Genomic DNA, 23,654 nt, shown 5'->3' with positions numbered 1-23,654 from the left:
TTAAATAGAAAAAGTCTAGCAGAAAGCTCATTTGTGTATTAGGCCACACCACCTGGCCTCGGAGCATGTGGCTGCCACATGGCAGGTTGGGCTAGCCGGAGCCGTGGCCAGCCCAGGCGGCACTCTGCTCCTGTTGGCTCCGGCAGAAAAAAAAGCCCTGAGAGAATATATGTTCTGCTACGTTTGTGTTTCCCTTTCCTTCCTGCTGCTTTGAGATGTGAACATTTGCCAGTGACTCCAACATCATGCCTCACAGTGTTTATAATACCTACAAACTCCAAACTGTAGCTGGACATTTGGATGACACGTTCCATAACACCTACTTTGGAGGATGAACAGAGCGTGCTACAAAAGTAACATATCCGAATAATCAGATAGCTGTGCTGAAAGCTCTTCTGTTGGATATTCAAGGTTACTGCATCTCCCTGAACCCTGCCATCAGCTACCATAACCAGACCAGGCTGTGCGCTGGATAATCTTGTTACACAAGGTAAAATCATCTAATTTTAGGAGAAGGGCTTCCACCCCTCCCTGAGGCTTTGGATTGCCTTTCCTAGGATGTTCAGAAACTAGATTGTAACTTTGTGGAGAGGTCGTTTAGGAGGCTGGAGTGCTTGTGAGAATGAGAAAGCAATTCTAAGCAGATCCTGTCCGTTCAGGGAAGTGTTCTTCAGATTGCACTTGTAAACCGATTGGGCTCTGCAGTCCCCTTTCAAATAAGATAAAAGAATTCCTTCCATTTGAAAGAAGAGTTTAAGGCATTACAAATTCATGCGTACTTTGAAAGAACATGGGTGTTGTCAGTTGAGGCTGGCACCTTAAGTTCTGTTCCCTTTGAGCAGTACAGTGGTACAGCCGAGGTGTTTGTGCTCACTTAAAATCCAGGCTCCATGCAGCTGTAATACTTTCACTTGCTGTTTTATGTAGATACATTTTCCAGGTTGGCAATACTTGCGTTGGCTTTTCTTCCAGTGGGCATTCTGTCTCATACTTATCACCTCTTACTAAATACTTCCATGCCAAAGAAGAAGACCGAGCCTAAAGCAACAAGAGAAAGAATAGCTGTTGCTGAGTTGTAAGCAAACCCAAAAATGTCAGACTGCATGTGCTGCTGATGTTTTGCGGTAATGGGGTAGAAACCCTAGTTGACATGTTGATTTAAGCTCTTCACGACCTGGGGCCCACTTAATTGGACCGCATTTTCCCATAGATACTTGTGTATCACGCTTTTAAGGTCAGCTTCGCCTCACAATATCTTTGCCTAGGAGTTGTACCCCTCTAGCTCCTGCACTTCCCCCCCCCCAAAAAAAAAGTTATTGCACGTATTCTGTTGAATGACTTGCTGGAGGAGGTGAGGAGGGTGTCTTCATGCATCAAGGAGAGCATAAAAGGTTTGTTTGGCAAGGCTTTTAATAGAGCTTGAATTATGGTGAAGGGATTTGGGCATTGATTGGGTTTTTTAAAAAAATATGCAAAGTTTTTCTGAGGGATTGGGTTTTTTTGTGGTTTTGTTATATTGACTATAGGCTGGGAAATGCAGTGAGTGGATACAAGCATTTAAATAAATCTGGGGAAACATGAGTGAATTCTTTTCCTGAACTGACGTAATTCTCTTCAGTATTTGTTGTACAATGTATGTTGATGTGGTTGAAATTGAGTTGGTGTCTTGAAAGGTTGCAGAACAGAATTTTTCTACAAATGTGGAGCTTCCCTGTTTTGTCCAGTCCAAGTTAATTATTCATAATAGCTGTCACCAATGTTCCCTCTAAGCTGCAAAGTTTTGTGAGCAAAAATTCTAATTTGTGAGCTACTGGATTAAAGTTGTGAGCTACTGCATAAATTAGTGTGCTCTGGGGTCATCCTTCCTGAACTGAGAAAAAATGTGTGAGCTGGAGGCTAAAAATCTGTGAGCTAGCTCACACTAACTCATCTTACAGTGAACAGTGACTGTCACTTCTGTCACTCAGATGATAGCTAATACAAATGTGCTGAGCCAAGTCTTTTTCATTAAAAGTTCAGGACCTGGAAATCTCTTATTGGAATTTGACTACTCTCAGAGCTGATATATATCAATCATTATTCAAGAATCGTACGAGCAGTTAATGTAAAAAAAAAAGTGAGATAATATTTGTTGGAGAATTATCTTTTAGGATAAAATATATTTGTACTTGGATCTTTTCTGTTGAAAAGAGGTCTAGCTCCACTCCCTTGGCCATAGCGTTTATCAGAAAATACTCAACTATGAAATTATGCTGTTTTTTTAAATGCCATGTTTTGTGAATCCTATTAAGATTATAGTTAAAATAGTGGAATTAAAATCCAGCACCATGCCTATGTGCTGTTATGGTAATATTTAGTTTGCTGCAAGAGCATCTGAAATGAATTAATTACATGCCGGGGAGGGCTGTTGGTTTTGATAACAATCGAAAGGCAGCATAGAGCCCACTTGTAAAAATCAGGTTGGGCATATTTGCTCTGTCTAATGTGCAAATGTTTAATCCACAACATTTGCATTTAAATGTAGGGAAGTCGTTCAGCATTCATTTTGTATTAATATAAACTGGCAGCATCTCTGCTCACAAACTATAACACGAGGCTGGTTGTGAAGCTGTGCAGCTGGGATGATAGTGGAACCTAGAAATTTCGTTGTGGTGCCTTGATTTTCAGCAATGATTTTATTGTAGCACATCCCAGCAACTCTCAGTGGAAGTGCAAAAGGGTTGGATCCAGCCATTTATTTTTTCATTGGTGAAGAAGGAGGGACCACCCAAAAGGCTGTGTTTGAAATCATGAGACCTGTATGGACAAAAGCCACGAGGAATGAGGGGGCCGTAACAAGGAGGGGAGCAGATGGAGCAAACAAGCTGCCTGAATCTAACCTGAGGCTTATTTTTCATTTTGCATCAAGTTCTTGTCATTGCTTGTTTACATGTTTCTTTTACACCACTCAGTGGCAATAGATGAGTTCACCTTTTGTTTTTTGTACCAGCTTCAATATTAAATTAAATGGGGCTTTTAAAAGTAATTGTGACGTTAACAGAAATTGAAGAGGGGCTAGATTTAGAGCTAGGAGGTAGCCTTTTGTTGTGATGATATAAACCAGGGTTACCCCATGTTTATTTGTATGTCATTTAATGCTTTTGTCATTAAAATTACAAGAAATTCTGAAGAAATAGGGGTATTGTTGGAACTCTCTGTCTGGGGCAGTGATGCTCTGTATTCTGGGTGCTTGGGGGGGCACAGTGGGAGGGCTTCTAGTGTCCTGGCCTCACTGATGGACCTCCTGATGGCACCTGGGTTTTTTGGCCACTGTGTGACACAGAATGTTGGACTGGATGGGCCACTGGCCTGATCCAACATGGCTTCTCTTATGTTTTTATGGTAGGGTTGCTTGCTCTGGGTTGGGAAATACTTGGAGATTTGGTGGTGCTTGAGGAGGGTCAGATTGGGGAAGGAAGGGGATTCATTGGAGTATATTGCCATTGAGTACACCTCCCAAAGCAGCCATTGTCTCCTGGTGAACCGACCTCTCTCATCTGAAGATCATCTGTAATCCCAGGAGATCTCCAGCCACCACCTGGAGATTGGCAAGTCTGATTTAAATTTGGTAGTGGCAATAAGTAGAAAATTTGGTCATTAAAATACAAAAACTTGCAAGATGAAAACTAAGGTTGATTCCTAAATTTTTGGGCTTGTTCATAGAGCCAAAGAAAATTGATCTAGCCCCCTGCAGTAAAAGGGGCTTTAAAGAATGGAACAATCAAAAGAGGGACGTTTTCTTCCTCCATCTAGGCTTACGCTTGGGTGTGTCTGTTGGTCCCTGACCTCTGGGTGTGCCTACCTGTTGGCTTCCACTTCACAATAATGTGAAATCTGGGGACAAATGATAATGTTGTCATCAGAACTGATTCTGCTGTGGTCCATCCCTTCATGTTCTGCCACTTGATATTGGCAAAACAACCTCTTTAGTTTATTATTATGCTAATAGAAAATTACACTGTGGGGGGGAGGAAATTGGATGGACAGCCAGCAGGGTTCAAAAAAACTTTTTTTGCATTCATACTGGCTTGTGCGCCGAATGAAACATTGAAAGGACTTGAAAAGTGTGGCCAGGATCCAGAGAGCTACTTTAGGCATGCCTGAGGATTCTGGCATGTTCAGTGAGCTTTTAGATTTCAAACAGCAGACTTCATGCAGCATCTATTTGAAAAGAAGTTAGCTCTGCAGCATGGAAGGGGTTGGGGGGACTGCTATTCAAGAGTCTTTGCCTGTTGAATAGACGTTGCATGGCTAGATGTTCTGAACGCAAGCTAGATGTAGAAAAACTTTCTCAGTAATAAGGAGCTTTGAAAATATAAGAACAAAAAGTGGGGGGTGGGGAGAAAATTTAACCCAAAAAGATGGATTAAGAACCTGAAAGGTTAAATGAATCCAAATTAATGGACCCAATGTTAAAGTAAATTAATGTGAGATATATTCCTCAAGCAGGAAAAGCCACATGTGTGAGAGAGGAAACCAGAGATCCCTCTGTTCATTTTGCATTCCTTTCGGAAGCTGTTTGCATAATAAAAGGGGTATTAAAGAGTTAACTAGAACCTGAGTATGGGATAGAGGAAAACTCCACCCCCTAGACCTCATAAATTGGTTGAAATACAGCAGATCGTTACATTCAGCAGCTCCAGTAAGTAAAGCTATCTATACCATTGACCCAGGGAGGTCAAAAAAGATATTGGATTTATATCCCGCCCTCCACTCCGAAGAGTCTCAGAGCGGCTCACAATCTCCTTTACCTTCCTCCCCCACAACAGACACCCTGTGAGGTGGGTGGGGCTGGAGAGGGCTCTCACAGCAGCTGCCCTTTCAAGGACAACCTCTGCCAGAGCTATGGCTGACCCAAGGCCATTCCAGCAGGTGCAAGTGGAGGAGTGGGGAATCAAACCCGGTTCTCCCAGATAAGAATCAAACCCGGTTCTCCCAGATAAGAGTCCACACACTTAACCACTACACCAAACATGTGGACATGCAAACTGTTTTGGCTGCTTTGTGTGTGTGTGAGAGAGAGAAAGAGAGAGTTCATTTTCATTTTAGTGGATTTCATTTTTTGCATTTGAGTGCAAAAAAAGAGGAGGGGAAAATGAAGACTGTTTAGGGGAACTGCACTGCTGTATTTTTATTTATTTATTTTTAGGGAATGGCAAAGTCTCCCAGCTCCACCCTTAAAGTCCCCACATATTTCCTGAGTTGGACCTGGCAACCCTATTAAAAACATACAGTACACTCAAAGACCTTATGCTACCCTGACCAGATGTATTTTGGCCATATGGGTTCCTTCAGTGGTCAAACTTAACAATTACATGATTCTAGACATTTGAAATATATTACAGTAATGAATCAATATAAGACCAAGTTGGAATTGTGTATTAATCAATATCTATGACTTAAGAAGGAATGCACCTTCTGCACAAGTTAGGTTACTTGACACTTTGCACTATATGTTACTATACCATATTGGTTTCATGCTGCACTTTGAATTGATTTCCTTGAACCAAAATCAGGAAGGTACACATTTGAACTATCATTCAGGAAATGTGTACCTGACTTGGGCAGAAGGTGAATTCACTTGAAGTCTCCCTAATATATCTCTGCCTTAAGCCACAAGTATTGATTAATACAGAATTCCAACTTGGTCCTATACAGATTTATTGTTGTAATATTTTTGCAGGGTCTGGAGCCATTGTGTAATTGTTATGCTTGACCACTAAAGGAGACCATATGGTGGAAATGCATCTGGTCAGGGTCACAAGATCCTTTGTTTGAGCGTACTGTATGTTTTTAATCTAAATTGAGGCTATATTAGGGCCCTTAATTGTTTTTGTTTAAATATCTTGTAAATAAATACTGTTATTTTTGTATAGCTTTTCTATATTTATACATTATACTCATTTCCTTTAACATTGGGCCCATTAATTTGGAGTCATTTAACCTTTTAAGCTTCAAAAACATAAACATGTTCCAGAGACCCAACCAGGCCTAAAACAAGGACTTTCCCGTCATCTTCCAAATTTCTTAGCTTAGAAATCTTCCAAAAACTAGCATTTGAGGTATCCAAGGTAAATGAAACTTGTAGGATGCATGACAGTTCAAAACCAAACCACATTTCCCATCCAGGGTCAGATTCCACCAGGAAAACTAATCTAGCAAAAAGAGGCTCTCAAACCCTTTGGCCAGTTCATTAAAAATTTGAGGGACAAAAATATCCAAACATTCTAAATCAGTATATCTCACAAAGCTGTTAAACTAGCTTTCAGATTTCATGAGCCTCTTCTTTAGCCTGGATGGGCAAAGAGGCAGAAGATATCACTGGTAAAGTAAGTTGGGGAAGCCTCCATCTCCTACATGTGAATTTACAAGAAAGCAATCAGAACAAAAAGGGGGAGGGGATGCCAGTGATAGATGACTGATTTATTATACGAAGTCCCTATGTGTTTTGCAGTGCAAGTTTTGTCAGGGGGAATCAGAACATTTGCCCAGTGCCAGAACTGTCCTCAGCAATTATATTCTTTATGTGGTCGGGTTTTTGTTTGCCATGGACAGTTCCGGCACTAGGTGAATGTTCTGATTCCCGCTGAGGAAGCCTGCAGAGGGAACCACAGAGGGACTTTGTGTAATAAATCAGTCACCTATCACCTGACATTTTCCCACTTTTTGTTCTGCTGGCACATTGCTGGGTACAGCTCAGCTTTTCTTTAGCCTTAAGGAAGCAAGTCTGGAAACTGGCTTCAGTCCTCAGCTTCCATTCCACTGAAGAGGCACATTCCCTTGGAGCAAGGCTTTCTTGTGCCAGAGGAAGTCTCTTCCATCAGTAGAATGCAAACATAGCATCCAATCCATTGCCGGCAGTTGGATCATGCTAATGTGTGCCTTGTGCAAAAAGTTCTCTGCTGGCACCATGGTATACTGCAGGGGTGGCCAAAGTTGCTTAATGTAAGAGCCACACAGAGTAAAGTCAGATGTTTGAGAGCCACAAGACACGAGCATCAGATGTTTGAGAGCTGGAGGGAGGAAAGGAAGGAAGGAAAATGGAGGGAGGAGAGGTGGAAAGAAAGCAACTTCAAGTGCATTCTCCAAGCTTTCAGCTGGCTTGGCTTGAAGAAGTGATTTAAAGAGAGAAATGCCCTCTCCAAGCTGGCCAACAGGGTGGGGCATCAAGAACCACACAATGTATGAGGAAGAGCCATATGCGGCTCCTGAGTCACACTTTGGCCACTTTTGTCTTAGATACCTATTTTTTGCCAAGAAAGGGAGGTGATAGTCCTAATGAAATGGGATCAAGACCAGCTATTGCGTGATCAGTTTTATTGGGGTACTATATTCATTTTGTCATGTACTCCGAAAGCGTGAGGGCTTTGGGGAAGCTTTCTGTCTCCTTTGTTCCCACCTACACTCGAGGCTAAACCACCAAGTAGGCAAGATGGAGTTGAGAACTAGTTAGTCGGGAATCAGGATGTTATTTTTCTCTTCCAATGTAACCTTTTCTGTATTTTCTTTAGTAAAGTTTTCTTAAACTGCATATGCACATCCGGCTTCCTTTCCAGTTTGGTGTAGTGGTTAAGAGCGGCACTCTAATCTGGAGAACCGGGTTTGATTCCCCCAGGGCTCTTTTTGTAGCTGGAGCTCCTTTGCATATTAGGCCACACCTCCCTGATATAGCTAATCCTCCAAGAGCTTACAGGGCTTTTCTTACAAGGGCCTACTGTAAGCTTCAAGAGGATTGGCTACATTAGTGGTGTGTGGCCTAATATGCAAAGGAGCTCCAGCTCCAAAAAGAGCCCTTCCCCACTCCTTCACATGCAGTTGCTGGGTGATCTTGGGTCAGTCACACATTCTTTCAGAGCTCTCTCAGCCTCACGTACCTCACAGGTTGTCTGTTGTGAGGAGAGGAAGGGAAGGAGATTGTAAACCTCTCTGAGTGAAGGGGGGGGTATAAATCCAATCTCCTCCTCCTCCTTTTACTCTGCTAAATAACCAACAGGGACCCATCATTTCATTTGGCCCAAAGAAGCAGTGACCTTTGAAAATATAAAATGCCACTACTAATTTTGATATGTTTTCTTCGCTAATCAGAGACAGATTTAAAATGTTTGTTGCCTTCTCTGTTTAGATTATTTCTAAATGGCTCAGCATGACTGCCTGTGTCGTTTCTCATTTAAAAAGAGATTGCATGGGTTATTGTGGGACCAAGGCATAACCATTCCCATTTTTGCAAAGGTAAACTTCAGATGGGGAACTATGCACAGAGGGGAAAGGAGAGAGATGTGGAAATTAAATCCAAATCTGCATTCGCCATTGTGATCTTTGGCTCTAAACATATCTTAGCTTTACTAGGACCAAGGAACAAAGATTCTGTGTTGTACTTTTCCATATGTATGAGATAATGAAAATATTATCGGAGAGAATTCATTTTTTTTCTTTTTTTGGCAGAATTTCTAGTGCCATTACATTCTTTTTGCATGGAAAGTCATCATTATTATAGCGTCTGGAGCACAGATCCAGCAATGGAGCCTCCACACGGCTTTGCTTCTGCTGTGTTTCTAGTAGTTACTAATCCTCATAACTAATAGAATTTCTGCAGGTCTTGTGTCCTCTCTAGTTTTGACCACAGCTGTTTCTATAGTAGTAACCCTTCCAGGCATTCAAGGTACCAGGCATTGCTTATCCTTTCCCGAACCTGTACAGTATTATCAAATAAGCACCAGTGTCTTCTGGCCTTTCCATTACATTAGCTGGACACTGCAGCCACTGTGGCCGGACCTGCCTGTCCCGCATTGGTCTTGTCAGCCACCAGAGAGCCTGCAGCAGACGTGGACTACTGCACCCTTCTTAAATCTTCGTTCGCGAAGTCAAGCCAAGAGAGAGAGGGGTTAAAAAAAATGTATAGAGTACTGCAGTGTAATTGCTGGATTTGCTGTTAATTAAAATAATATCTTTCAGAACATGGATAGCTGTTTGTATTAATTTGTTTCTATTGGCAAGCTTCACCTGTTGCCATCTCCCATGAAGGATAAGTGTTCAGAAGTTAAAGCAAAGGATCAGCTTGAGAGGAGCTTTCCAAATACAACTCATTGTTCTGATAAAGGGGTGTATGCCAGGGGTAGAATTCTAGCAGGAGCTCCTTTGCATATTAGACCACACGCCATCTGATGTAGCCAGTCCTCCAAGAGCTTTCGAAACAGAGCCTTGTAAACTCTTGGAGGATTGGCTACATCAGGGGTGTGTGGCTTAATACAAAGGAGCTCCTGCTAGAATTCCACCTCTGAGTATATCAAAAGTTGTAAAAGTGGGGGGAAGTCTTACAGAATTCTGCTTAGAGTATTTAATCTCTGAGCCTAGATATTATCTTCAGATCTTCCCTGTGTGATCAATTTTTGTCTCACTCTCTTAGTGATTTAATGTTCATACCAGTGCAAGAACTGGACACTCTATTTTAGAATGTTCTGAGATGGTATCTGAAATATTCTTCACAATCTGGTCAAAGACTAATTTTGCTGTTCTACCAGACCTCACATTCCCTGCAGTTGTGCCGGGGGGGGGGGGGGCAGAGAGCAGCAGCTTTCAGTGCTATTGACCGCCTGCAGTAACAAGTGGGCAACTTGCCGCTCCTAAGATGTTTCCACACTTGGCTGATCTGAGAGTACAAAATTCCCTGCCAAACAAACTTGTACATGTCTAATTTTTTTCTGACTAGGATGGCAAACTTTTACCCACAGATCTTTGTGATCTGAGCTGTCCTCCTTTGCCAAATACAAGTGGCACAGAGGTGGGAGTTGGCACATAGATGATAACACAGAGGGCACCAGGGAAATCTCCTTGAGGAGTGAATGAAATAAATGGCATACAGCTGCAAAAAAGGCTCTCCCCCCCCCCGTCACCACCTGCCTAATCTCAGAAGATGATCCCACCAGGTAAGTAGTGTTGGGTGGCAGGAGGCAATTCTCTGGATACCTGATATCTTACCACGTTGCACTTCAGCAGTACAATTCTAAAAATGCTATCCTAGGAGGGAGGGCAGGAAGCGTTGTATCAGTGCTAAGTTTTGTTGTTTTTGCCATCTTCTGGGCATGGAGCAAGGATCATTGGGTATGGGGAGAGGTATTTGTGAATTTCTTGCATTGTGCAAGGGGTTGGACTAGATGACCCTGGAGATCCCTTCCAACTCTATGATTCTATGGTTCTAGGAGTTAGCCCACTGAATAGACTAGATAGGATTCTGAGTTGGCCTCCTTAGGATGACACGGTTAAATGTCAAAATTAGCACTTTAGGCCAGTGGAGGAACTTTAGTATTTGGTAACCCAGCCACTGTACTCTGAACCCTGACATTTCTAATGCAATTTTATGTACAGTACACCATATTATGGCAATTAACCCTGGATGTCACCAGAACGTGGATAGCTCTGGCAAGAACTGTTTCTTCTCCTGGAGGTAGCTGCATCTGGTAAACCTTAGCCAAATTTGGAAAAGGGCTCTTCAGGCTGTTTATGTATTCAGACACTGAGCTGAATTTCCCAACACTCCAGCCTGCACAGCTGATCTTTAAAGGGTTGGACAGCCACTCTGAACAAGTTGATTACCATCTCAGGGGTCAGAAGCTCCATCCAATCTTCTCTGGATTCAGATTATCTATCTATCTATCATCTCTCTCTCTCCCTCTCTTTCTCTTTCTATCTCTCATCTATCTATCTGTCTGTCTGTTTATTTATCTTATTATTTATTTATTTGGTTGATTTATATTCCGCCCTTTCCCATACAGGCTCAGGGCGGATGTCGCAATAAAACAAAATTCAATAATAACTCAATAATATACAATTAAAACAAAAGTTACAAAGAATAGATATAGGCGGGCAGGCCATATTTCAGATAAAACAAATATTCCGTCTCGTTGTAATTTTATAGCCCATTGTGGGGAAGGATAATAGATGGTATAAGCAGTAGAATGAAGGGATGTCTGCCTGCCTCAACCGAAGGCCTGGAGAAACAGCTCTGTCTTGCAGGCCCTACGATCGATTTGTCTATATCTATCTGTCTGTCTATCTATCTGATTTATAATACCCACTCTCCCCAAAAACCAGCTCAGAGCAGATAGCAACAATTTATAGACCTTACAGTCTAAAATATTACAATAATTACAATAAAATACAATACAATACAGTTAAAAGATGGTGTAGTATATAATCATCTGATAAGAACAAAATGGGGAGAAGTGAAGGGGGAAGAGGAAGAAGGAGAGGGAGGCGAAACATAGATGAAGCCACTATTGACCACTAGGATGGGAGCTTTCAGTGCTGGCTAATTTCATATATTGTAATAGTCTCAACTTTTCTTAATTGATGTGTTTTGTCCCTCCACCCGGACCTTTAATGGTATAACATAAACATTTACACATATACCGAGCGGGGTGGGGGTGGAAGGATTAAACATTTGAAATATATATATATATATATATATATAAAAATTACATATATAGTCATACATGGTCAGATTTAAATTTAAGAACATCCACCAAAAAGTTTGCTACAGCCTTGGTAATCAATCCCCAGTTTAGTGTCATTCAGTAAATGACAACAACAAGGGGCAGATTAGTTCAGTAATCAGGACACAGAGAGAGCTTTCCAAGTAATTCCTTACGAAAGTTATCATATGAATATGAAGCTACCCTCTACTGTATCAGACCCTGGGTCCATCAAAGGCAGTATTGTCTACTCAAACTGGCTGTGGCTCTCCAGGGTCTCAAGCTGAGGTTTTTCACACCTACTTGCCTGGACCCATTTTAGTTGGAGGTGCTGGGGATTGAACCTGGGACCTTCTGCTTACCAAGCAGATGCTCTACCACTAAGCCACCATCCCTCCCTCATACAAGTGGCAGTCAAGCAGTATATGTTTTAAGTCAGGAGTATTAGCTCCACAGGAACAGAGTCTTTCACACAGAGGTAACTCAATGATATCTCCCCTATAAAACTTCAGAGGGGAAGATGTGTTTTGTAAAATGTTGGGTTGGCATTGTTTTCTGGAACATTTTTCTTGGTATTTGTACTTCTAAATATAGGTCCAATAACTCCTTGAACTTTTTTTTCTCATTTAACCAATCAGCTGTTAATTTTTGTGTGGATAGGGAGTGAGCCAGTACCTTACTGAACTCTGAACTCAGTCCTCAGTTTAAGTTCACAGGAAACCCACACATTTTGATAATCTGGCAATTAGTCTTGTTTTGTTTTTATAACAGAAAAGGGTTTGAATGGAAACTTCATATCCTACAATTACTGGTTTTAATGTAAAATCATAAGTCATCAAGGGAACACTGGACAGAGTTTGTTATTTCAGATACTGAAAGGCTTTCATTTGGGGAATATAATATTTGGAGAATAAGGTAGGTTAATTGTTTGCTTTAATTGCTTTTTGTTCTGATACTGAACCTCAAAGGATATATTGAGATGTAATTGCTTTGGTGACTGACTGTCCAAAGAACAGGAAGCCAACTCCCTACCTTTGACAGGGTGCCTCTGACACCAGCACCTACTGCCAGGAGTCTGGGGCGATCCTGGACCTCACTTTATCTATGGAGACCCAGATCACCAGTGTTGTCTGGCCGGCATTTGTCCAACTTGCACCAAGTCAGACAACTGGCCCCGTATCTGTCTCGCCCTGACCTTGCCACAGTAATCCACGCAACAGTCACCTCCAGGCTGGATTACTGTAACTCACTTTACATATGGCTACCTTGGAAACTGAAGCTCCAACTGGTACAAAGTGCAGTAGCGCAGGTCCTTTCCGGGAACCAATGGAGAAGAAGAAGATATTGGATTTACATCCGCCCTCCACTCCGAATCTCAAGAGTCTCAGAGTGGCTCACAATCTCCTTTATCTTCCTCCTCCACAACAGACACCCCGTGAGGGCTCTCACAGCAGCTGCCCTTTCAAAGACAACCTCTGCCAGAGCTATGGCTAACCCAAGGCCATTCCAGCAGCTGCAAGTGGAGGAATGGGGAATCAAACTCGGTTCTCCCAGATAAGAGTCCTCACACTTAACCACTACACCAAGCAGGCACACGTATATCCAGTACTGTGCAAACTTCATTGGTCGCTAATAAAGCACCAGACCAAATTCAAGGTCTTGGCGCTTATTTATTTATTTATTTATTTTAATGGTCAGGGACCCTTGTACCTTTGGGATCGCCTCTCCTGGTATGTCCCCCAAAGGGCATTAAGGTCAGTGGATAAGAACCTTCTGGTTAAGGGAACTTCTCAATATGTCATCTCAGTAACCTCTGTAATGGCCCTGTATGACTGGGAATGATAAGCATAATGGTGAAGGGTGTGAGCTGGAGTGTAGCCAGTTAAGATCTTACCTTCCTCAGTAGCAGCAGATTCTTATTCTCTCATATGCAATCCTTTCTCCCAACAATAATTTATTGGAAGGGAGGAATATAAGATTTGAATGGAAGATATCCCAGCTCACTCTCTGAGTCATTATGCCCTCCCCAGTCTTTGAAGAGGCTTTATATTTTGGGTTGGGGTGGGGGAGCTGCATATAGTGTTGTGAGAACCTTTCAAGTAATGTTGTGTACATGCAGATGTTTGCAAAGAGAAACCTCATAGATTCCGCTCCTCCCATTGATCTGTTTGTAAAATGATAATATACAAATCCAAGTTAAAATCGCTGTTGTTTGACATTGGAAGGGAAAATATTCTGTGCATTTTTTTGTTTTGGATTCTGTGGCTGTAAAACACAGAAAATGCTGCAACCACAGTAACTTTGCTCATGCTTACCAGGAAGCAGAACCGTGGACCACAGGGATGGGCTGCTAAATAATTTAGACTGTGCATTTCTGCTCTTTTTCTTCTGTATGCTCTGCTAACAAGAAGTCTCCTAAGTCCATACATCCACAACCAAATGGCATCATGGCATCAATCTCCACACAAACACACACCACTGTTACTAATCATGTTTTTACCTGTACTACCATTGGCGGTAATAGACCCTAGGCCCTGTTAATTACATTTAACTCTTGCTTGGATGTGAACACCCATTGGTTTTAATAATGGTGCTCCAATGGTTTGGGGTGGGGCAGTCTCAACTTCTGGGAGAAGCTCTTCCCTATAGGCAGGCAGGGTCACCAATCTTTGTGCGATTCCTGGAGGCGAGGGGCTTCTCTCTTGGATCCCAGTCTTCAGTCCTGGCTCAAGGCAGATAGACCTCATCAGCTGCACTCCGTTACAGCATCTCAATTCCTACTCTCCTTTCTTCAGCATTTCTTCTTCATCTGTTCTTCTATGGGAAGATCAACCACAGAACGGGAAGGACATTGTCCCCTCCTGTGCCAAGCTCAATTTGTAGTGGTGGGGATTCTTCCCTCCAGCTCCTTCGCACCCCCCCCCCCCCCCGCAGGATCCCCCAAGCCACAAGTCTCCAGCTTTTGGGCTGAGAGCTTCCCCAATCACTCCCTTAATAGGAGTGCTGGCAGCTGCCACATCGGAACACCCAGGCCCTCCAAGCGGCCTCCAGAAGCTTAGTGAATTGGCTGAGTTATACCAAGCCTCAGTCTTAGCTGTGCCACAAGCCCTCCACTGACCTTCTGAATCCCAGTGAGAAGGGGCCCTAATTAGAAGCCCCCTGATGGGTTTTTGACTTATTCTTTTTCCCAGTTGAAAAAAGGTAGGAAATGGCGGTGCAGTCAGACCTTTCTGAGCCCATGCCTCAGGATACTATGACCTCTAGTCTTGCGCTCCCCTCCTCTCCCTCCCTGATCTCCACATTTGGTTCCCAACAGAGGTCCAGCATAGCAGGAATCTTAGCAGGGGTCTAACCTAACGGGTTCAACTTAGCAGGAACCTTAGCAGGGGTTCAATCTAGCAGGAATGATTGCTGAAACAAGGCAGCCTTCCAGCAGATATGCCACAGGTTCGGCAAGGCGGAAATGGATCTTTTTGTGATGGAGCAAAACTAACAATTTATACCCTTAGCTGTGACTTGCTGAATTAGCTACTGTACTCCTTTCTTTCCATGCAGCCCAAGTTGCTAAACCTCACAGTCTGGAGGTTGAGCGGTTGCAGTTCAACCAAATAGGATACCCAGATACAGGACCAGATCTACATTTTTTTTGAGGGGGGGGGGGCCAAAATTAAAAAATGATGCCCCCTTATGGGTCATTTTATCTTATGGTCCCATAGAATACAATGGACTCTATACACAATTTACCATCGCCCCTCCATCAGTGCCTGAGGCAAGCAGCCCCCCTCTGTCCCCCCCCCTAGATCTGTCCCTGCCCAGATAGGTTTCTTAACACTCTGATAGGTTCCAGGAAGGGTTCCACCAACAGGGTTTATAATAACTCATGGCAGGTCTTCTAGTCATGGTGTTCCAACAGTGGGCAAGAAGGTTTGGACAAAGGTACTAGTACTAATACATTGAAAACCCAGGTGGCAGCCATTTCCACTATCAAGGAAACTAAGAAAGGGAGGATCTTATCTCAGCTCTCCATTGTTAGGAGGTTTCTAAAGGGCACTTCCTTGATCGATCCACCTCAGGTTCATCATTTCCTTACATGTAGCCTCAATGTAGTGCTCAAGGCTCTCTTCCGGGCTCCATTTGAGCCAATGGTTACTTGTCCTCTCAAAGAACTTACTCTTAAAACCATCTTTCTAGTTAATATCACCTCAGCCAGAAGGGTGTCAGAACCTAGAACTCTCTCCATGGACAAAGAGCTCTGTGTCTTTCATAACTAGACTAGACCTGGCGTTTGTCTCAAAGGTAAGCTCTGCCTTTTATAGTACGGAGGACCTGATCCTTCTTCTGTCCTAGTCCCAAGCACCCTTAGGAGGAGTGGCATTGTTTGGATGTTAAGAGAGCCCTGCCCTTCCACCTTGATAGGCCTAAGCCCTTCGAAGGACTATGTTTGTCTCTTCCAGGAAGGCTTCCCTAGTCTCTACTTCTACCATTAGTAGGTGGGTCAGAAGCTGTATCCTTCTCGCTTACCAGTCCGCAGGTCTTGACCAATGTTCCCTCTACGCTGTGGAGTCTTGTGAGCAAAAATTTTACTTTGTGAGCTACTGGCATTAAAGTTGTGAGCTGCTGCATAAATTAGTTTTTTCCGGGGCCATTTTTCCTTAGCTCAGACAAAAATGCATGAGCTGGAGGCTAAAAAATTGTGAGCTAGCTCGAACTAACTGAACTTAGAGGGAACATTGGTCTTGACCTTCCCCTGGGCGTTAATGGCACACTCCCTCAGAGGGGCAGCAACCTCTGCAGCCTACAGATCCTTTCCTTCCTTCGAAATCATATGTAAGGCTGCCCACCTGGAAGTCCTTCCACTCCTTCGCCAGGCACTGGAGGATTCTGTGCCTGCACACAAAAGCTCATACCTTGAATAAACTTTTGTTGGTCTTAAAAGTGCCACTGGACTCAAAATCTATTCTACAGGATTGGATAAATTCGCCTCTGTGGAGGCTGCCTTTGAAAGAAGGGGCCTACAGCATGCCTTCTCATTCTAGGAGCCAGGTCTCTTCCCTCCCTGGGGCACACTGCTTTTCTGTGTCCCAGGAGTTGAGACTGCCCCACACCAAACCACTGAAGAATGGAAAATTTGTCTCACTTACTGTGAATCTTCCTTCTCGGTGATCCAGGCACAGTCTCTTCTTAGACTGAGAAGGGCCCTTCTTCCAAAGGCAGCCTCCACAGAGAGCCAGTTTGGTGTAGTGGTTAAGTGTGCGGACTCTTATCTAGGAGAACCGGGTTTGATTCCCCACTCCTCCACTTGCAGCTGCTGGAATGGCTGAGTCAGCCATAGCTTTCACAGGAGTTGTCCTTGAAATGGCAGCTTCTGGGAGAGCTCTCTCAACTCCACATACCTCACAGGGTGTCTGTTGTGGGGAGGGAGATTGTGACTGCTCTGAGATTCAGAGTATAGATCGGGAGATATATCTAATATCTTCTTTTTCTTCTTCCCACCCGAGAGTAGAAATCTTGAGCCAGCTCTTGGAACAGAGTGAATATGCTGTTGACCTAGGGCTTCCTCACCTTCCTTCTGTCCTTCCTCTTCCTGGTGAGGTTCTTGGGGAGTCTTTCCTATGTTATATTTGTGTCTCCACACCTTTATGTCGTTTTTTTCCTACACTGTTAGTTGGAGCCTCTTCCTTGTTTTTTTGTATAAATGTTTGGGGGAGGGAGTTATACTCCCTTGGGACCCGTTTGGAATCCAAGAGAGAAGCCCCTCCCCTTGAGAAATTGCTCAAAAGATTGGATACCCTATAAGGAGAAGCTTCTCCCAGAAGTTGAGCCTTCCCCGCCCACCCTGGACCACCAAGAAGAAAGATTCATGGTAAGTGAGACAAATTTCCGATATCCTGTACATGATCGTGGTGCATTCTCAACAGGCATAAACACCATCCATATTGTATCTCCAAAGTGCTATCAGTTTTCGTGTTGAACATGCTAGTTTATTTGAAATTAGGTGCTACCTGGGTTGCATATTATAGCCTCCAAAAGGACTCAAAAATTAAATTCTGCAGGTTTCTCTCCAGCAAAATCCGTTTCATGCACTTGTTGGTTTTTAAGTCCCATGATTTCTGTAAGAATTGCCCACACCAAACTGTATCTGGATATGCACCCATTGTTTTGAGCCGTTCGTCAGGCTACGTTCCTGCTTGTCTAGTTTATGGTTTCCTTTTTTCTCTTGCCAGTACTTCAACTGAGGCTACAACAACGGCGGACACGAGAACAGCTGGTGGACCAGGGAATCATGCCACGTAAGAGTGATTTTATTTTCTGCAGCTTGTATAACATTGAATTCTTAGCCTTCTCACCCGAAGATGAAAAGAAGTCATCAATAACATTAGCATTTAATACTGGTTTGAAAGCAAGGAAGGACTCACAACAACGTGTAACAGACACACAAGCTTAATTTTAGCTTGACAGAATATCTCTGGCACTTAGAAATTTGGAAATGAGAACAAACAGGAGAAAGCATTGTTTTCCTGCTGGAATTAAGTGCATTGGTTTAATTTAATTAGTAATATACTAATTTCTCTTCATGGAAGTCCTGGAAATGGATCATGGTTAAAATTTAGAAGAGACAGATCCATTTAAAGGCATTGCTTTCAGACACAAAGCAGCCATAAAAAACTTTAGCAAGTGACATGCACTGGCAATGCCTGAAAGCCTGAACTATTTTCTAAAACAGTTTTCAGTGAAAGGTGGTACCTCACAATGTCCTTCCATTTGTGAAGAACTCTGTATTTGTGGATGTGTTTCAAGGATGAAGCTGCCTTGCTCCAGGAAAACTTTGTTGTATCCAAAGCTGTTGTTTTGTATTGCACAACTGTGCATAACCCGCTGCACATCTGGGATACCTCATGCAAGAACATCCTTGCTTGAGCACTTAATACATCTGCATTCATGTGAGTAGTCTCCGCCCCCCTTCTGCTCATGGTTCTTTAGATCCCTTACTGGGGATGGGCATGGTCCAGAAAAATGGCAGTCCATGGTTTGGGGTCCATGGGGCTACGGACCCCCAGACTACAAACCTCCACATTTAGCAGCCGGGTCATGGTCCATTTGGTCTGTAATGCCACATGGCTTACAAAGCCATTTAGAGGAAATGTGTTCCCTTTAAATGACTTTTTGCAAACTCCACCCACATGGACCTTACTAACCACCTGTGGGGGGTCGTGGGAGGTCCACGTCTGCTGGATGGCACTGACGAGGCTCACAGGCCACAAACTGAGCCTCAGTCAGTGGAAAAATTAGGTCCGTGGTCCAATCCATGCGTACCCTATCCCTTACTTATAATATTAATGGAGCTCTTCGGAATGTTTTAGCTGAATCCAATTGGCAGATGGTACTTATTTTTACTAACAAGAGCCATGTTGTTGGGACCTGGAGGGGGCCACTGTGCATTCATTCCTGGGTGCTCTTCACAGCTGTCTGCTGATGCAGCGCTTTCACTTTTTTATTTATTTTATTTTATTTTATTTTTTATTTTATTCGATTTATATCCCGCCCTACCCCACCGAGGTGGGCTCAGGGTGGCTTACAACATAAAAAGCTAACAAAAATCAGTTTAAAATACATTAATAATTATACAATAAAATACATAAAAACACATAAAACTCACTTCAATATGTACTATGCTACCTTTCCTTAAATCAATTCTTCAATATTCCAGTATTCAATAATTTGTCACAAGAGCAAACAGTAGGGGCCGTGTTAGGAAGGATTGCCGAAGGAGTCATTGGGAGGAGTCTGTTGTTCTCCTCCGCCCACAACATTACTGATTGCAAGACTCTATCCCCTGTGAAGTAGTGAGAATTGCTGAGCACAGTTCTGTCTGCACAGTCTTGCCCTGTCATCCTTTTCCTGGGCATGTTAGAGAGTGGTTGAGCCCCTGGAGCTTGCAACACACACAAGTATGTAAAAATATGGTTCATTATAGATTTATCATCTTCTGCAGCGTGCAGAGACCTTCTCACCGTCCTTTATATTTGAATTGTTTGAACACTGGTGTTTACTTTGGTTCTCCTAACGACTGGCCAGCCTCACAGGCTCTTACCATCAGCTTGAGTACGTACAAAATACCAAAGAGAACATGTTCAAGTTATCCAGTAATCGGTAATGATTGCAAGACATCTCTCTGTACCAGCATATCCCAATTATTTCTGATCATTTTCTCATTTCTCTGTCATAGCTTTGAAGAGCCCGGCTGCATTCCACGAGCAGATAAAGAGTTTGGAAAGAGCCAGGGTAAGGAGTTGAGCTGAAACATGTTGGTTCATTATTCAAGTATCATTTCATTAGGAAAGGGTGAGACATACAAGATTTGTTAGCAAGAGGAAACCGGGTTTGGGGAGCACCTTTCATTGCTTAAAAGATCTGTACTATGTGCTTATTTCTGTTTCTAGGGCCAGTTCAAAGTGCCAGTTTTTACGTATAAAGCCCTAAAAGCATACAAACCTGCCCAGTTACTAACTTTTTTTGCAAAGGTCCCACTGTCAGAGGTGAATGTGGATGACTGCCTGAGTCAGAGTTATTTGGGGTGCTGCACATATTGCAAAATCTCCCCTTCCCTAATTCAGTTTAGATGACACCCACTTTTAGGAATCATGTTGAAACTTTCTCTCAGGTGTTTAATGGTACCTGATTAATTTGTTTCCCTGTTTATTCTGATCCTTGGGTTTTGATGTTTTGGTCAATTACTCTTAAAACTTTTCAGCATACTCTTTGGAAAACTGTGGCTAGGTTGAGAAAGTGCTAGACAGAGATTAATTGAAAGAATGCAGTTTAGAATTATTAATGTAGCCAGTGCAAGCCTTCCAAGCATTGGTGGCCATTGGGTGAGGCCTTGTCATGTTCTGTATCCCTGCCTCAGTCACCCCAAACCAATCAGTCAGATGCAAATTTGCTATATATATCCTGGACAAGATCCATTTCAAACCATACTGGCCAAAGCTTGTAATAAGATGAGACAAGCAGCACTTTGAATCCTGGTTGTAGCATTCATAGTTCTAATGTAATACAGACTAACATAGAATAATGTTCGCTTAGCGTTGCCTAGTAACATTCTGGGAGGAATATTGACTCAGATTCCTCCTGTGATCAGGATGCTACAGATTCATCTGCTCATTCCAAATACTGTGGAGTAACAGAGAGTGTATTGTTGAGGAAATGGTATCATGCTTAAAAATGCTAGATCTTTTCCGAATCTATCTTAACTGGACACATTTTTGTGGTTGGTTTGTGACTGAACCATGAACCCATGCGAACCAGGAGATTGGTTCATGAACCGACCCGGTTCGTATCGGTTCATGAACCATTTAAAGTTTAAACCTCCCACTTTCTTCTCTTTGTAGCTTTCTTAGGGAGCAGAAAGCAGGGGCCATTTAAACCAAACAGCTGAGGGGCCACCCCACTGCCCAGCTGTTTTTTGTGAGGAGCAAAAAACACAGACTTAAACCCCTGCTTTCTGCTCTTTATGAACCGCCACAGACTACATTCGTGATTTGTGGTTATTCTTCAGTTTGCAGAAATTGCTTTGCAAACCACAAACTGGCCAAAATCATAATGAGCTTTAGTTCATCAGCTGGTTCGTGGCTATCTCTAACCTTAATTTTGCTTGTTTTAACTGCTGGTTGCTGAGTTGTTCACTAGGAGTCCTGAAATCTAGACCAATTGGAATTCTACCTTTTATATTTTATCTGCTTGTGTCACTGCAGAATAGGAATAGGTTTTGAAATATGTCATCTATAAAAAGCAAATTTTTATGGGTTGCAACTTAGATTGTAAAAGTTTGAAGGGGTGAAGTCTGCATTTTATTCCTTGCTGGGTGAGCTGCCAGGAACTTGATGTTCTGTGGGATTCTCTAAATGGTTCCATAATAAACACAGAACATTGTCTTACAACATAAGGTGACATCTTGCAAAACGCTCTCAAATTGGAATAACATCCCCCCCCCCCCCCCTTACAAGGAAATAATTTCAGCAGCTTTGCTTTGGCGATACCTGTCACTCTTAGAATCAGGGCTATTAAATACATTCGATTAGTCATATTTATATGATCTGAAATTGTTTTGTGTGAAACGTCAATTAAAGCAGAAGACATATGTGCATGTATATGTATTTTCTTCCAGACTGAAAATTTTCTGAAGCACAAGATACGCAGTAGACCAGATCGATCCGAGTTAGTCAGAATGCACATTCTGGAAGGTGAGGATCTAGATGCCATGTTGCAGTTAAGAAAAGAGTTGTCAGAGCATAGACCTTGGTGATTAAACCACTAGACAAAGGCAGTAATTCTGCCTTCCTTTCTTTCTTTCTTTCTTTCTTTCTTTCTTTCTTTCTTTCTTTCTTTCTTTCTTTCTTTCTTTCTTTCTTTCTTTCTTTCTTTCTTTCTTTCTTTCTTTCTTTCTTTCTTTCTTTCTTTCTTTCTACAATTTGTTTATTTTGAATGAAATAGGGAGGGGAAGGGAGGGTACATGAATTGGAAAGGAGGGGAATACCATACTATAAAAAACATGTAATTCGAAAGAAAAAAATTATTTCTCCAATTGTAGTCTTAACAAATAACAATTCTCAAAACTCCAGGTTAATAAACCCTATCTAATACAATATAATTAACCAATCTCAACCTGTTCTTTTAACAAAGTTTCCTCTATTGTTCAAAGTCTTATCTTGTATTTTAAATCCAACTGTAGAAAGGGGACCATACATTCTTTAGATTTCTTTTACTGTCTTCTGAAAAAAAATTCCTTTTTAAAAGTCTCATTGCATAAACACCACCAAAAGACTGGGTTTTTCCCGAAGGCCTATTCACCAGAATATTTATATGTGTTTTTTTATGGATTATTCCCATTTAACGTATGGAGGGGAGGCTAATGATAACATACTGCATGTTATCTAGTCGGCCTGTTGTGGTTGGGAATGAAGAACCCAGCTCCCAAGTTCAATGCTGGATCACACTGATCTTCTTCGTGATCTCTGTGCAGTCCCACACATGGGTGTCGGAGGTCTTGCTGCAGGCAACGAATCCATACCTCGGAGTCTCCAATAGCTCGCTTAGAGCACTTTTTGGCGCGTTTTCCACTCGCTCTGGGGAGCAGGCATCGACTGCGCATGCCTGGAGCGAGCGGGAGGCACCATTCCCACTCAGTTTCTTCCTTTCCGCCACCCGGACAACACCTACCTTGTTGTGATCCTCTCTCCTCAGCTCATCTTCCCTCCATTTCGTATCCTCTTGGTATTGTATTCTCCTTTTTCTCCCTCTATGTTTCGTCTATTTTTCGTCCTCATAAATTTTTTTTTTAAAAAGACCTTGTTTCTGTGCTTTTCTTTCCCTGTTTCTTTCCCTCCCTCCCCTCCCGTCTGGAGGGTATGGAAGGGAAAATCACTTTTAAAAAGTGTCGGCAGTGTGGAGCTAAAATTCCCACTTCAGACGGTCACAGCTACTGTCTTTTCTGCCTGGGTGAAGCTCATCAGGTAGATACTTGCCCGCATCGCGCCAACTTCGGCAAACAAGTGCGAAAAAATCGAGCGGCTAGACTTCAGAGTTTCCTGCTTGAAAAGTCTCTGCAAGCTGTGCCCACTTCCGATTCGCCGCCTCCCCCACACCGAGCGGAAGATTCGACTTCGTCGGCTGCTCTTCAGCTTCAGAAGAAGCATAAGTCCAACAAGAGACCATCGAAGCACTCCGACACCGGACATAAGGCTTCGAAGAAGTCTCGCCATACCGAACCGTCGACCTCGGCTCTGAAGAAATCTTGCGATCCCGCACGGTCAACTCCGACGACTTCTCTAAGGGCTTCGACATCGATGGCGTCGGTTTCTCCTCACTTGGCTCCAATCCAACCGCTGGTTCCTCCAGAGCTTTCAGCACCCTCTGATGTCATCTCCGAGATGCCTCAACTCACACCTCACTCCCCAGTTGCTGTCGAGGTGATTCCAATTCGATCTCGCTCGCCCTCGGTTCATAGTGTGATGCCTTTGGACATCCTCGAACACGACCCTCGTTCGGATCCAACCTTCACTCAAGCACATCTCTGATCTTTGCTACAGGCTGGATCCTTTCGAGACATCATCAACACAGGTCTCCACACACCATGTCCGATCCCGTTCA

General features: G+C 42.9%; 1 protein-coding gene across 3 annotated transcripts in view; it reads left to right on the top strand.

Annotated features, from left to right (window-relative positions):
• Positions 1–23,654, top strand: part of MRTFB (myocardin related transcription factor B) — a 163,083-nt gene that overhangs the window by 96,361 nt on the left and 43,068 nt on the right. For all 3 annotated transcript variants that reach the window (XM_060260841.1, XM_060260839.1, XM_060260840.1), the window contains 3 exons: positions 17,732–17,797; positions 19,735–19,790; positions 21,673–21,748. In XM_060260841.1, coding sequence (XP_060116824.1) covers positions 17,732–17,797; positions 19,735–19,790; positions 21,673–21,748 — 198 coding nt within the window. The remainder of the gene's footprint in view (positions 1–17,731; positions 17,798–19,734; positions 19,791–21,672; positions 21,749–23,654) is intronic.

The sequence above is a fragment of the Heteronotia binoei genome, chromosome 20 (assembly GCF_032191835.1).
Source record: "Heteronotia binoei isolate CCM8104 ecotype False Entrance Well chromosome 20, APGP_CSIRO_Hbin_v1, whole genome shotgun sequence".
Taxonomy (NCBI): domain Eukaryota; kingdom Metazoa; phylum Chordata; class Lepidosauria; order Squamata; family Gekkonidae; genus Heteronotia; species Heteronotia binoei.
This window is presented reverse-complemented; position numbering and strand designations above follow the sequence as displayed.